Raw genomic sequence first — 15,729 nt, forward strand, 5'->3', positions numbered from 1 at the left:
AGTGTGTAGAATGAGGGAGGGATACATAGAAGGAGGAAATGGAACCAGTGAAAAAGTATACAGTAGTTAATACATACTGTATATTAAGGAGATATAGGAATGGTGCCACAAACATCACACAGATTCTATAATATCCCAATGACAGCAGGCAGGGGGGTTGACATCTATACTTACTGGGGTATGGGCATGCCATCCCTGTTTTTGTAAATTTGTTATGGTTACTCAGTAAGTCAGATTTGGTCCATTATATCTATTATCCATACCCAGCAAACCTTATTTTATCACACATATTCTTTCTAACAAGAAATTAAGTATCAATATAGTTCCTGATGGACTTGTTTTTTTAGATGGATGGATCTTATCACATTCCTTTGAATACATTTTCCTGCAAAATACTATTACAAATCACCTGCTTTTACTTCCTAACTATGTGTCTATGGTATGCACCCACATCTCCCCCAGTTTTCTCTCCTGCTTCCATCACATGCTCCAGTAGTCAAGGCTGCTACCCAGAACTTCCCTAAAATGTAAGGCTGAGGTTAAAGGGACTCTCAATACATTTTTAAACCACGACAAAAATTTTTTTTCCAGCGAAGCATCCAGCTACACCTAAGGGAGATGGGATGTTGCTTCGAGCAACCAATCAGAATTTACTTCTTATTTAGCACCTTCTAGAGAAGATAATAGATATAATCTGAATGGTTGCTCATAGCAACATCCCTTCTGTAATAGAACTATCTCCGTAGTAAATAAACCTCTTAGAATCTCTAAACATAATAAAAAGAGCTACCATGACGAAACTTGTAGTGCCACATACAAAAAAAAGAGATACATTTCTATCACGTCACATAAATTATAATTAACTCACAAATTTAATATAGGGCCTACCTACAGTACCATGACCAGGTAGCCTCATCAGGTGAGTACTGTACCTAACATTCCTAATGTTTAAGTCCAGAGTGTGGGACTCCCCGAACCATCGCATCCCAACCCTCCACAAGGCATCACACTAGCGTGAAATACAGTTTACAGTATGTTACTTTAGTAAGAAACAGCAGCTGGGTACTAGAAATATAACATATGTGAGAAATAGTAATTAAGGTGTTAAAAAGTAGTAAAAAGCTATTTAAGTGCTAAAAAGTGTTACATTAAGGGTATTCCATCCCCGCCGCTATTTTAGACAGGGGAAATAGCGATGGGGGCCTATTCAATGCTGTCATTCCCGACAGCATTGAAGGCAGAACTTGGACAGATCCGACTTTTAAACCAGTCAGATCTTTTGTGTTCGAAACAGCTGTGGATTGTCGATTTCAAGGCCGGATCTTGGCAATCCACGGCTGTTTTCTCCGACACACCCCCTTTTCAGCAGTCGACAAGGCAGAACATTGAATTCCACCTGCCGATAAACTGGCAAGCTTGCTTAAAACAGGATTCCATCTGTCAAAACGTTCCGACAGTCAGAATCCAGTATTGAATACCCCCTAAATGTTACACTTAAACCCCTTTTAGACATACTACACAGATATTACCCGGCATTTTGACTGATGGGTCATTTTCCTGGGTGCAGCCTGCTCCATTTCGCACTTACAGCAGCAAATTACTGGGTGAAGCAGCTCTACCTGGAAATTTGCTGAAAAACCTGGGATTTTCTTATGTCAAATTATTCAGGACTTACAATTCATGTTTCAATTTATAGACTGCAAATGCAAGCCCTATACTAATCAAAAACAACCATGTTCAGGTCACAAATGAAATTTTCGCCTAGATATTTTGTGGGGAAAAAAAAATGTTTTTAACTAATTTAAAAAAAATGTAATTGTGTATTGACCATTATGGGGCAAGTAACGGGTTTTGGTATTTATTTACATCAGCTAATTGGCTGTAGTACATTAAAGATAAATGCACACAGATGTTCTTCCTACAATTAGCATTAAACATAAACCTTCTATGCTTTATGTCTTGCAATATGCTTTCTTGTTTTTAGATTTACTTCATTGTGACCTCTGAATCCTCGTTCTCTAATTATTTTATCCACTCGGCCACCCATTCTGCAAAAATGACCTTTCTTTACAGTCTAGGTGCAAATAAATCTCTGGAAAAGTCAGCATATCACTGACAGCTCAGAAACATCAGAGGTAACCTACAAGTAGATAAGTGAATCCGTGGTGCGTTTGATATGATAACATAAATTTGTTGGCAGAGAGTTTGCAGAAAATACTAATGTATTGCAATTTTTTTTTTTTTAGGATGTTCTTCATCCTATAAAATCATTTATTTTAAGTTCTATGTTTTTGTGAAGATCACAATGATTTTCAGATATCTGCTTTATATTAAGAATGTTAATTATTTAAGACTAATTATCTATCAGTATAATTATAAATATCATACTTATATCTGGCACTATCGGCCAGTGTTTACCCTCGATACGGCGTTGCTCACAGATCTATTGCATCGGCTGTGCAACACAACTGGCGCATCGTTCTGTGTGTATTAGCGATCCGCCAACTGCCCGCACAGCCGCATCATTTGTGTTTTCAGTCCCAACGGATTGGGCAGCATGCGAGAAAAGCCTGCCAGATTTGTATGTACACTTTTAAGTATTTTGATTAATACTGTGATGGGAGAGACACCAGAAGGTCTGTGGTGTACCAGACCAGTCAAAAGGAGCTCGCAAAAAGGAAATGGGATCCATTCCTTATTTTGCGATGACCTGGAAAATGCCTACTGCAGACTTTAGAAAACCCCAGAGAGACAACAGGAACCATTTTAGCTCCTGTAGTTTAGTTTTGATAGAAAGGGTCTCTGGAGGTAGATCGGAGAAGAGGGTGGGCCACCCACAAAGGTCAGTTCAGGTCTTATGGATTCTGTAGCCAGGCTGGCTGAGTAATTGTGCAAAGTCTAGAAAGGGCCGTAGGTTTCACAGTTGCAGCACCTCTGATGCTGACTAGCAACCAGAAGCTAGGCCCTGGAAGGTTTTATTTTCCCTTCTCCCTCACCCAACCTAAAGAAGTAGAGGGAACTGGCTTATAGGGGTTGTGTCTTGAAGCCTGCTGTCTCCAGCTACCTTTCAAATCTCAAGATGGAGGAGCTGATGCGTACACTGACCACTGCTGTGGTGGCACATCAGAAGACCCAAGAGTAGATGACACAGTTGTTCTCGGATCGGGTGCCTGAAAATAAGCTTGTCATATTAAATAAAGTGACCGTCTCAGATGATCCGGAAGCCTACCTTATGATATTCTAAAGAACCGCTCAGCGGTTAAAATTGGAGGTAGATACATGGACAGACCGGTTAGCACCATATCTTAGCACTGCTATCTTAGCTTGGCTGGGCCTAACCACCACGAGTAAAGCACAGTGCTTCAAGGAATGGACTTTTAATCTGGATCCGCTGTCAGAATGCAATTGTCAGAGTTAGCCAAGTATTGCCGCAGTTGGCTACAACCTGAAGAGAACGATTCTCAAAACATAGTAGAGCCTGTAATTGTGGACCAGTGTATCTGCACCCTTGATCACAACACCAAAATATTGGTAATCCATGCAGCCCCTCAAAATCTGGAAGCATTGGCAATCACACTGTAGAAATATGAGACATGGCTGGTACCCTGGACTTAGTGGGTCTACTGGAAAAAATGAAAAAAGGAAACCTTCATGTCTTGGTGATCCTCAATTATGCAACATGGTACCCTAAAGCCATACCTCTTCATAACTGCAACCATACCTAAGGAGCTACTGTTGTTGTTTACCAGGGTTAGCTTTCCTAAAGAGGTCCTTTCTGACAAGGGCACCCTTTTTATGCATCAAATTCTTTAAGCGTTTGCCGGAAATTACAAATCAAAAGGCTGCATACCTCAGTCTACCACCCACAAATGGACAATTCAAAAGAACCATGAAGACTATGATAAGACAAGCATTCAGCGAGAATGGCAGAGAATGGGAAGAAGTACTGCCATTTATAATGTTTGCCATCAGAGAAGTCCCATTGGCCTCGATAGGATTTAGCCCATTTGAGCTACACTTAGGGAGACAGCTTAGAGGCATAGTGGATATGATAAAGGAAAGTTGGGAAAGACAATATCCAGAAGTACCGAGTGTGATACAAGCCCAGCTCTATGAGAGACTTTACATGATTGCTCTTATCATCTGGGAAAACCTTGTTGAGGCCCAAACCCGCCAGAGGCGATATTATGATGCTACCACCAAAGGTGTTAGTCCTTGTTCCAACTTTGGAGAGTAAGTTGTATGCTCATTGGCATGGACCCAATGAAATCATGGAGGCTGTGGGTCTAGTTAATTACAAGTTCAAACAACCTGGGAGAAGACACCCAGAACAAATCACATCAGCTTACTTAAACCCAGGTTGAAAGAGGAATCCACATCAGATGTTGCTTCTTATCAATCAGAGGTCTCTGAAGTTCCTGTAGAAGAAACTCAAACTCGACAACCGGGAGCTGAGGCAAGAGAGAGTCAAGATGTTGAAAGTGCATGAAATTTATACATCACCGGGAGTCATCGTAAGACAAAAACCATATCAGATACCACTGTTCAGGTTCAAGGTACGACGTAGACCTGGAACTCATCACAAACATACCGACGCTTTGTCCGGGAGCTACCAGGCTGTAAAGCCCCTGGAAGGATAAGTCTCATTCCCTGTTACTCCAAGTTGTGGCGTGAACAACTTGGTCTTTATGTGGAAAAGAACCTGTGATTTAGCAAAACTGTTTTGTTTTCACGTTATATCTTGGTGTCAGTATTGTTATTTTATGACAATCCCAACAATACTGTTACAATACCTTTCTCCTGTGTAACATTCTTTAACACATAGCTTTGCTTTTTTCTTATTAACACTAACACCTTAGCCCTGTTGTTGCACCTTATTAATTAATTTGTGTGTGTGCAAATTCAAGCAAAAAAGTTCCCCAGTGCAAGCCAAGTTACACACACCTGGCGTAGCAAGAAGGGAAGGTTGGTGTGTAACTGCTGTATTAGTGTATGAGAACATACTGTATCTCTATGTTTACCCAACACTAATTGCAACAATTTGTTTCCAAGTTAGATATATATGGTGGTATTCGACATGTGCCGATATTTCCCGATGGGAAATATCGGCACGGCACTCACCGATTCAATGCTGCCGTTAAGGACAGCATTGAAAGGTATCATATCTGAGAATGGGGCAACCATGCATGTGAGATAGTTGTGTTTCTCGGCCAGCAGTGCGCTGAGAAGGGTCGCGGTGGCAAGAAAACAGCAAACTCAACTGCGGATCCATAATGTAGGTTCCACTTGTGTACGGGCACTGCTGTCCATGTTTCACATTATGCTACACTGGTTAAACACAGATATAAGGTACAGTAGGAATATCATACAGTAGGAGCAGGCCAGACTTCATCACTGAGGGGGGTTAGCAAAATAGCTTCCAGGACTTCATGGGATCACACATCTTTGGAGCTATTGAGGGCATAGGTTACACTTGTGCAAGGGCACTGCTGTACGTGCGTCTCATTACTGTACACTGGTCAAACACAGACTTATGCTACAGTATGAAAGACATATACAGTAGTACGGGCAAGCCAGACTCCTGCACCGAACAGATTAACAAATGGGCTACTGACTGTAAACCAGGTCTTCCTGGAAGCTCAAATCTATGGAGCAAGCAATGGCACCTTGATATCTCCGGTTTTATGTGTCTAGAGACTCAATACTGTTACCATATGAAAGAGGAGACTTTTGACTTTTGGGATAAAGTGACGACTAGTTTATGTGATGCCGGGAAGGGAAACAGCAAGCACCTGCGGGTGTGGTCCCCTCCATTGCCTTTCCTGCTTTTAGGGGTTTCTGGCTTCCACTGCAGCCAGGGCGCCATCACCGGACTGCGGTGAGGTGACAGTGAGTAATCCTGCACTCAGGTGGGTCAGCTCCTGCCAGGTGCGCAGCTCCCTGTTGCACAGCATGTGCAACCAAACCTGGACAGTGGTATGGGTCCGGAGCTGCGGGTCTGTGCTTTTGTCAGCAGCCCCGGTGTGTTTTAACTAGTGTAATGAGATGCACCTTTAGCATTCCCCTTAGACATGTAAAACTTATGCCATTGTTCACTCCATAGATATGGGCTTCCACGAAGCCCTGGTTCGTGCTCGGTAGCCATTTGTTAACGCACATAGTGCACAAGTCTGGCCTGCTACGGACAGTATGGTGACTGTATGCTCACTATGTGTTTTAAATAGCCTAATAAGATGCACATACATAGGTGCCCATATACAGTACATGCATAACCTATGCAATAGCATTTTCTGAGAAAAAAATGACTATTTAACATACACTACTGTACAGTAAAGTAGTATGTATAGCTGTATGAATGGTAGACTCTCGGCGAATGGCCCAGCTTCATCTGTACTGTAATGTATATCAATCCACTGCTGGATTAGTGGAGCATTATCTACCCAGCGGTGGCGAGGTGTATTGCATGCATATTGTATGGCGTGCCTCAACGCACCTCAATGCATCTGACCGTGCTACAAAAGTGATGCGCCAAAACCCTCATTTAGGCGCGCTGGTGCAATGGATGAGCATGGTTCCATCTGTATGCAGAATTAAGGATAAGAATGCAGACTAGTGTAGTATTAGGCATCCAGTAAGTAGTATCAGAAAAATCGACTTCTATAAATGTTGTGTTATCAGTGTAGTACCAGGATCAGTACAATTCCTGTGTTCTCTGGTAAAAAGTGAAGTATTATTTATGTAGCTTTCATACCGCACATATTACCCAGTATTTTGCCGTTTTTTTTTTACATTTCAAGATGGCAATATGTGCGGTCCAAAAAAATGATATTTGGAAACGGTAAAAAAGCAGGGTCCTACCAGTTTCAGACCCGTGTTTTCTGCAGTCTGAACGGGTCTGAAACGGTATTTAGGACCCAGCCAATAATGAGCACAAGCTAGTCCCGCTCTGTATATCTAATGAGCGGGACCACTTGTGCAGTGAATATTTAATGAGCGGGTCCCCGCCCCCTGCATATGGAATGAGAGGGACCCGCTCATTCCATATTCACGCTTTAAATACAAGGTCTAAGCAGGTTTTGCGGTGTGAAAGCAGCATTATTTTAAACATTTATGAATATGCTTTGGGATTCCTGCCAATATACTGCTTTGTGGACAACGAACACTTAAAGATTGGGAACAGTGAGGTCGTTAGGGTTTTTCATTATTCTCAGCACTGTAATGTGTACACCATAGAACATAGGTTTTAATACTAGGTGATTGGGAGTGGTTGAGATAAGTCCCTCCATAAGGAGTAAGTGGCAATAAGATCTAATAATCACTGATGTTTTCAGAATACAATTAATACAATTTTTTATCTATAATTTTTTATATTTAATTGTATCTGACACTGGACACTTCTTTCTTACCATACCCAATATTATTATGTTTTGTTGTGTCCCAGTACCTTTTTTTCAGAATTCTACCATTTTCTTGAGTTTATATTAACACTACTAAAAATGCGACTAAAATGCCATTGCAAATCAGACCTATGAAAGCATCGAGGTCATGTCCTAATTTCACTGTAATTCAAAAGGAAGCTAATCTATAATAGCTTAATTTCTTCCAGATCAATGATGATAACATAAAATAGAAATCCTGTTTAGCACCACCCGTAAGTTACATTTTAGCACTACCAGTAACATAGTTTTGGTAAATGAATAAATCCATCTCTGTTGGTTCTAAATCTCTTATAGTACACTTATTTAAAACAATAAAAAAAAAGGAATTGCCTCAATCCAAAATATATTTTCCCAGGTTTCATTTATTTTTAGAAATATTTGAAGCAAATAGAAAGAAGTACAGACTGGAACTATCTGACATGTTTCATGCCAATGTGTTTTTTTAGTTCTAAAATTCATCATATGCCTTCAGATATGGCATGTTACTTTTGACTGAGGGCATGTTACAAAGCATCAACTGGTCCCTATCAGTATCTAAGGGGGTGGATTTAAATGGTGTGATAACAGGGAAATCGTGAGCTTTTTCACATTTTTTTTTTTAGCTTTGAGATTTAAAAATGTGTGTCCATTTTTTTTGCACCCACTCAATTTTCTGTTTCTGTGCGTTAACACATAGGCATATATTCAATGCCGTGGGCGAGCGGTGACTGCGAGCAGGACTTTTTGCTCGCAGTCACCGCTCACCCTGTCAGTATTCAACTGACCCCCCTCATACGCAAATTCCCCCTCGCTCCATTTTTTGAGCGAGGGAGAATTGGCGTATGTGCCTCCAAAAGCTGCGAGAATCTAGGCTAATTACAGCGAGTTTGCTGCACTAGCCGCGGCTCTCGCAGTTTAGGGGAATCCTCGCAGTTCTGTGACGGCGAGGATTCCCCCGGAACGTTGCATAGTGCGAGCAGCCGGCGCGGGGGTTAAACTGCGAGGATCACTGGTTTTCTGCGATCCTCGCAGTTTAACCCCCTCGCCGGCCGCTCGCACCGGCATTGAATACATGCCATAGAATCTGTGATGTCCAACGACTTGTGGGTTAACACTGGCGAAGTCACAAAAACAGGCAACTTTATAATTTTTTTTAAGCCTACTGAGGTCCCAGAAACGTAATCCCCACTATGAGGTTCCGGCGGGCTGCATTCGGGGCTAATTGGATTTGTCCGGAGGATCTATCAGCCAGCAGTAAATTACCATAGCTAATTAAACTCACCCTACTATATGTGCTATAAGAATGTAACAAAAAAAAAATACATTTCAATACATTTTGTTGTTGCTTTATGTATTCAACTGTTAAATACATTGTTCAAAAGTTTACTGCAAAAATATCAGCGAATTTTGCATTGTCTTACATGATGACCAAATGCAATACTTGAACACTATGGGATAAATTAAATTCACTGCCATACTTAAAGTGGACCGGTAGCCTCAGATTAATGCAAAAAGCTATAGAATTACTAGCACTTTCCTTGCACAGTGGTTCCAATGGGAGGATGTTACTAATACGTTATTTGTAGGAGCTTGGGTCCTCACCAACCCAATAACATGCCTAGCATCAGCAGCCTTTTCCCCTAGCCCAGCACACACTGTGTTTGCTGCAGTGGATCCTGGTAGGCTGCTGTCAATGAGTGCAGGAAAAGGGAGGAATTGCATTGAATGCGCTATCCCTCCTGGATCTGACCCTATCTAAGGAGCACATGACACAAACAGTCATTTCTAAAGATACTGTTTTAAGGAGGCATGGCCACACCAAGTTGATTATTCCTTGCCCCCTGCATTCCCAGGGCTTGGGCAATGTAAGTTCATGGCTAACGCACATTAATACAGAGGTTGTGAATTAAGTGCCGTGAATTTCTGATTGATAGTCACAAGAAAAGTGCAGCCTGTGTACTTATAGTGGGCTGCCACATTCTGCAATTGAATAGCCTGCATATGGCATCAACCCTGCATTAATTACAGAGTCTAATTGAATACAGACTGTGATTTAGAAAAGCTTAAACAAATCTAGAAGTGGAGATAACTAATTATAGCTAATTTCTTAAGCCCCATGTAGATTGGTTTGGTGCCTTTATTCCCAAAGGTCTGATTACATATCCTTACTTTTGTTTGTCTACTAAAGTAATAATATTTCAGGCACTTTCCTCTAAAGTGGGGATATTTGGGCAAAGAAGACAACATTTACTGAAGTACTAATATATAGCTCCTTAATGAACATGATGTAGAGACATATAAGCATCACAGGAATCTTACTCTAATTGCAAAACTATGTAAGAAACAATCCAGGCCCCTTACTCGATAACATCACCAGTTTAGAGTAATGTTGAGGCCACAGTGGAAGCTCTAGACCCTGCTGCTACCCCAGAGTGTGCGCTGCGATAAAAAAGACAGGTTTTATTATTTTAAGCGCTGTGTGCTGAGTGCTCTGTATTTATAGACTCCCTTGAAGCAATAATGTCTGTAAATGGTATATCCCATTAAAAACATCTTGTTCTGGCATCCCAGGGCAGCTATTTGTTCTCCCCTCACCCTGGCCAGTCCAAATCCTCCCACTCACTTCAGGATGTTAACTCTGACCTCATCCCTTGTTCTTGATTTCCAACACATTTACAAACAATATCTCTTTCCTCTGGCTCCCAATTAGAAGTGACTGAGCTGGCTGTCAAAGGTCAGGAGGTCAGAATATTTTCCAATAATCACAGTATGCTACTGCTGGACCAGAGTCATCTCCAGCACTTATGTGTCTAATTGCCCTCTGATGTTACCCTAGTTTGTTCTCATAAAACTAGTGCTCTGGGAGCTATTAGGCCTTAAAACAGCAGCTTTACATAAGTGTCCAACAAGAATAAATAATATTTACAACTAAATGTTCTCTTCCTCACTAGTTATTTTGATCCCCCTTTTTTCTGCATTATGTGACACTTTCTCACTTTCCAACCCAGGTCTAAGTATACAGTTCATCATTGACGTATCTAGTTGGAGCATTAAGAGGAATAGAAATAATCCTTCTGATTTTTGGAAATAATTAAGCAATGTCTGGGTTTCCCAATCATTTTAATATGAGATTTGTTATAAGACCTGCAGTTTGGGCAGGTCATACAATCAATTCTGTAATTATTTAAGATCTCAAGTAATTTAAAACAGTTTAGTGGAGTAATTGTATTGTATCCTCTTAATTTGGAATAATCAGAAATTGAATGTATGGCAAAACACAATGTACAAAATACAAGAAGTAGATTCGATTTAAATAGTTAGCATTATTACATGCCTTTTCAATAAACGGTTACACCTACAGCATCATGTCATCCCACTCATGTTCACAGAAGATTTGTGCCATTTCATGCTTACCAGTTGTACCCCTTTGTTGCTTGTCACCATGTTACAATAGCATTTGGATACACCACTGACTAGACCCAGAGCTCTTGTTTTTGGCTCGGACTCTCCTAGTTAGTTTGGTCAGTAACAGATGCAGATTTGTATGGAAAACCAGCTGGGAAATTTTTGGAAGCTGTCCTAACGGGGGCAGTGTCAGTTAAGGGACTGAGGTCAGTGGAGTGGGGTGGTATCACGCATAGGGCTTGATTCTTAATTGTATGCAGTTTTAGCCTTCCTTGCATCTTTGAATAGACTTCTCGGGTGAATACTGTAAAAAGAATGTATTGTATGCCTCATGGAAACTTATTGCACACCTCTTGTATGTCACCTCTGTGATATGGGAACTGTTTTTTACCTCTGTTTTAATTGATTGCATTAATTTAAAAATAAAATTGGGTTTAGGTGTTTTGATGAGGTTGAAAAATTCCTTGGATGATCTTTTTAGGTATCTTGAATGATACGTTTTCTGTTCATTTATTAACAGTTTCTTATATAGCGCACACAGATTCCGCAGCGCTTTATAATATAAATTCTAGACACTCTGGGTGAAATTTAATTGGATGAGAAATTCAGAAAGTGAGCGATATTGTAAGAAATCTCCAGGTTTTTAAAGCAGCAATCATTTACACTTTGAAATCAAACTGGTTTTGCCGGTGCTGGGTTTGCCGTGTAAATGATTGCCCCTTTTTAAAAAAAATTGAGATTTCTTACCAAATCTCTCAATTTCTGAATCTCTCATCCTATTAAATTTCTCCCTCTGTATTTTGTCTTGTAGACCTTAACATGTTTTGGAGAAGATGAAAGGCCAGTATAGTCTAATAGTCCTTCTTAAAACCAGTGCTTGGGAAGCTCTAATTCATATTTTCCTGGTCTCCTAAAAAAAAAAAATAATCACAAGGGAGATAATTTGAGATCACTTTTTAAAATGTGTCAGTCTGTAATGACAATACCTCTGCTTCATGTTGGAGATATGGAAAATGTGCTGGTAGGGTGTCTCAAGGACTCGATTTAATAAGTACTGGTCAATAACGCTTGTTTAGCTTCTCTCGGCTGGGTGGTCTGCTTCCTACTCTCTAGTCTAGTGTGAGGACTCAGAGGATTAAGCTTCTGCAGTAGGAGGTGCCTTTGTGCTAACAGGGTTGAGATCCACAATGGGGAGGGCTTGTGACATGGGGCCTTATTCTGATCGGTGCGGATATTCCCGCATGCGGACGGACCGCCGATGTTGATCGTCTGCGCATGTGCAGAGGACACTCTGCGCATGTGCAGGCGATTTCGCCGCACGGATTCTTTATACGCCGCACAGGGGGCGTAGAGGGGCGTGAGGGGCTACTTAGCCTCATTACCCTATGCATACGCCCCGCGTTTCATGGGCGTTCCCATGCAAACGCGGGGCGTATGCATGGTAATGAGGCCGTGACGCGTGGGTACGGGGCGGGCATCTGACATCGCCGGATGTCAGCTGCCCGCCCCCATACATGATTTCACACGGACAAGTGTCCGTGTGGTCTTGTGTTGCGGGACCTGGTGGAGCGTGCGGCCCTGCATTCGATGTTCGGCGACCATCGAATGCAGGGGCTGCTCCCAAGACGGAGGAGGCGTATCCCCGTCCAATTTCATGCGGATCGCCACATATCCGCGTACGGACGGCAGGTGGCGATCCGTATGGAAGGCGGGGATTCGCCTGCACGGTTGCGGCCGCATATTCTGATCGGGCCGCACCGATCAGAATAAGGCCCATAGTGACATCACGATGTCACTAGCACAGCATCTGTGGATTCCCAAGATGCTCTTTTCTGGAGGCCATTCTCAAGCCAAGTTTCAGCTGGAAGATAAGCTCAGAGCTGCCTCGATCATAGGTTCAGCTAGGGGTGCAGGGCTGCATCCTTTCAGGCTGCAGTGCTGTGAATAACTGTCTCTTCTGAATAAAATCTCTCCAGAATCCCTTATCCCTTATCCCTTTATGACCCCTTTAAGTGGACATTATTCAAATCCCAATATCCATTTCAATGTGTGAAAATACTGTTAAAACTTTCCACAGATGCTAGAGATGTAAAATATTGAATTAGAATGAATGGCACTGTTTTGGGGTACAAGTGCATTATGTACTAAGTATGAAAATAATCAAAATGACCAAACCATAATTTGGGGGGTTATTTATGGCCTCATTCATCTACTTTGCCAGTGTCATCAATTGGATACGCTGAAAACATACAATGGGCCATAAAAGGTTACATACAGTACAACAAATTATTGGATTTCTTTCTTAAGCCAGACACACATTATACATGTATTGGCCCAATGATACTGATAGATAATTATATAGTGCATGGATTTTTAATAGTTTCTTCTCTGACTATTGTGGGTAAACTTACCCAGTGCTTTGTACATGACCCATTCTGCACCTGTTCCACTAAGCTACAGCCTGATTGACCGGTTGTCGGCATTTGGTGGCATGAATTGGCGGAGATGGCCAGCGTTCCAGAAGGCCACACTGTTTCCTCCCAGTGCCAAGGCAAGGGTTTGAATCTTCCGATACAGATCTCCAGCTCTGGCTTACTCATATTAGCAATGCTACCTTTGTGATGTGATCCAATACTGCATTTTTGGAACACAGCACTTGGATCACAGATATTGGCCGGAGGTGATATATTCTGTGTCCATTTCTGAATCAGGCCCCTAATGATGTTTAGTTGTTCTTGCATTGTTTCATAAGGCCCACACACACTTGGCGACTTTGAGCTAAAAGCCGCTCAAAACAGCCTATTTGAGCGGCTTTCAGCTCAAAACTGCCCAGTGTGTATGCCCCAGTGATGAGCGGTGAGCGCTGCTGCGTGCTCCCGCATCATCGCTGGGAAAACCACTCATCTGCTGGTAATACCAGCAGATGTGCAGCGTTGAGGACGGCTTTGCATAGCTCTGCGCTTTTCAATGCCGTCCTCCCCCCTCTGTCGGTGCCGGGCAGGGGAAAAGCCGCTCAGTGTGTATGCACTGAGCGGCTTTCCCCGCAGCGGTGATTGACATAATCGCTGTCCATACACGCTGGGCATAGTCGAGTGTTTGAGTATGTGTGTGTTAAGGTCCTTAACACACACATACTCAAACACACACACACACACACACACAAAACAGGTCTAGCCCCACAGCCAAATATATTTTGCTTTTCTAATTCCTGGACATCTGCATTTCTTAAGAGCACCCTGTTTGTGGAGATAATGTTATGATATCATACGTGCTAGTTCTTCAGTATTTCAAAGTGGGGATGTTAAATGTGTTTTTATGTTACTGTGCCATTTTTGAGAATAAACCCATATTAATCAATTTTGAATTCACATGATTTAGTGTGATTCTCCACTATTATACAACAATTTATTTTAGTATATATTTTTTTCAGATGATTGCACATTTGTGTGGCTTATTTAGGCTGGCTGAAAAGTATTCATGTTACGTTATAATGTTATATGTTTTCTCTTTGTCCAGGTTCTCGTCAATGAAGATTCTGATGGTGAAGGCATTGTGGCTCATTTTCCTGCACATGAAAAGCCGATCTGCTGTATGGCCTTTAATCCTAGTGGTAAGAGTGTAGAAACACAATTTATGCATTCATATTGATGTGATTAACTATTATCATTTATATAGTGCTACTATATCCAACACAGATGGTATTTAATTATCCACCTATGTGCCTGCCCAGTTAGAGGTTACATTCTAAATTATATCAAAAACATTAGGAGACATGGGAGGTAACCCCCATAACTCCACTGTGTGGCAACAATGCTAACCACTGTACACAGTTATGAATGCTCAACCAATTTCCATTAAATTGATTGTTTTTATCCTTTATTATAACAAGTTACTGAAAGTAAACATTTTAGGTGTATATGGGAATTAAATCACATTGATCATTTCCCTACTTTTTCCATTAAATTTGTTCCATGTTTTCTGCACATTCTACACATATTTATTTAATAGGATCATTGACACAATTAATATTCCGCCTTTGTGTTTCCGATTCTAAAGTTCCTAAAAGACGGTTATTTACTAACAAAGTATAAAAGTGGATTGATTAAAGCTAAGTGTTACTACAATGGGTGTTATATTGTGTTGTAACAGTTATCTGTTATTATTTTATATAGCGCTAGTAACTGGTTAGTGTGGTGTGGATGTTTCAGCAGGGGGATGGAGCAAGAGGGGGGGGGGGGGGGGGGACAGGAAAAGCAAAGTCCAATACTAGTAATAACAATAATAAGCACCAACATTTCTATACAGAGTAGGCAGCAGACACAGGATATTATAATTTGTGTACAGTTTTGTGAAACTTGGAGGCCATATACAGGTATAGTAGGAATAGTGTCTTGCTGAAAAATGTTATTAACTTCAATGTCCCTTTATAATGAAAAATATACTATTTATTTATTACCAGTTTTCCGCAGCGATTACAGCCCCCTGTTCCAGTGGAGTTTACAATTGAACCCATGACCTCAGCGCTGTGAAGCAGAAATGCTAACCATTACAGGGCATCACGAATGGTGTAATGTTAGCATTACTGCCTCACAGCACTGAGGTCATGGGTCAGATTCCCACCATGGCCCTAACTGTGCGGAGTTTGTATATTCTCCCCGTGTTTGCGTGGGTTTACTCCGGGTACTTCTGTTTCCTCACACAATCAAAAAATATATTGGTAGGTGAATTGGCTTCCAACAAAAATTAACCCTAGAATGTCTGTGTGTGCGTGACCATGTGGTAGGGAATATAGATTGTAAGCTCCACTGGGGCAGGGACTGATGTTAATGTTCAACTATACTCTGTAAAGTGCTGCGGAATATGAATGCGCTATATAAGAAACTGTTAATAAATAAATAAATAAATT

At 41.4% G+C, this 15,729-nt stretch overlaps 1 protein-coding gene across 4 annotated transcripts in view; it reads left to right on the forward strand.

Moving 5' to 3' along the window:
- Positions 1-15,729, forward strand: part of BCAS3 (BCAS3 microtubule associated cell migration factor) — a 1,098,472-nt gene that overhangs the window by 272,336 nt on the left and 810,407 nt on the right. For all 4 annotated transcript variants that reach the window (XM_083173740.1, XM_083173742.1, XM_083173743.1 and 1 more), the window contains exon 13: positions 14,340-14,433. In XM_083173740.1, the coding sequence (XP_083029866.1) occupies positions 14,340-14,433 (94 nt within the window). The remainder of the gene's footprint in view (positions 1-14,339; positions 14,434-15,729) is intronic.

Source organism: Crinia signifera, chromosome 2 (assembly GCF_055691185.1).
Source record: "Crinia signifera chromosome 2, ASM5569118v1, whole genome shotgun sequence".
NCBI classification, from domain to species: Eukaryota; Metazoa; Chordata; class Amphibia; order Anura; family Myobatrachidae; genus Crinia; species Crinia signifera.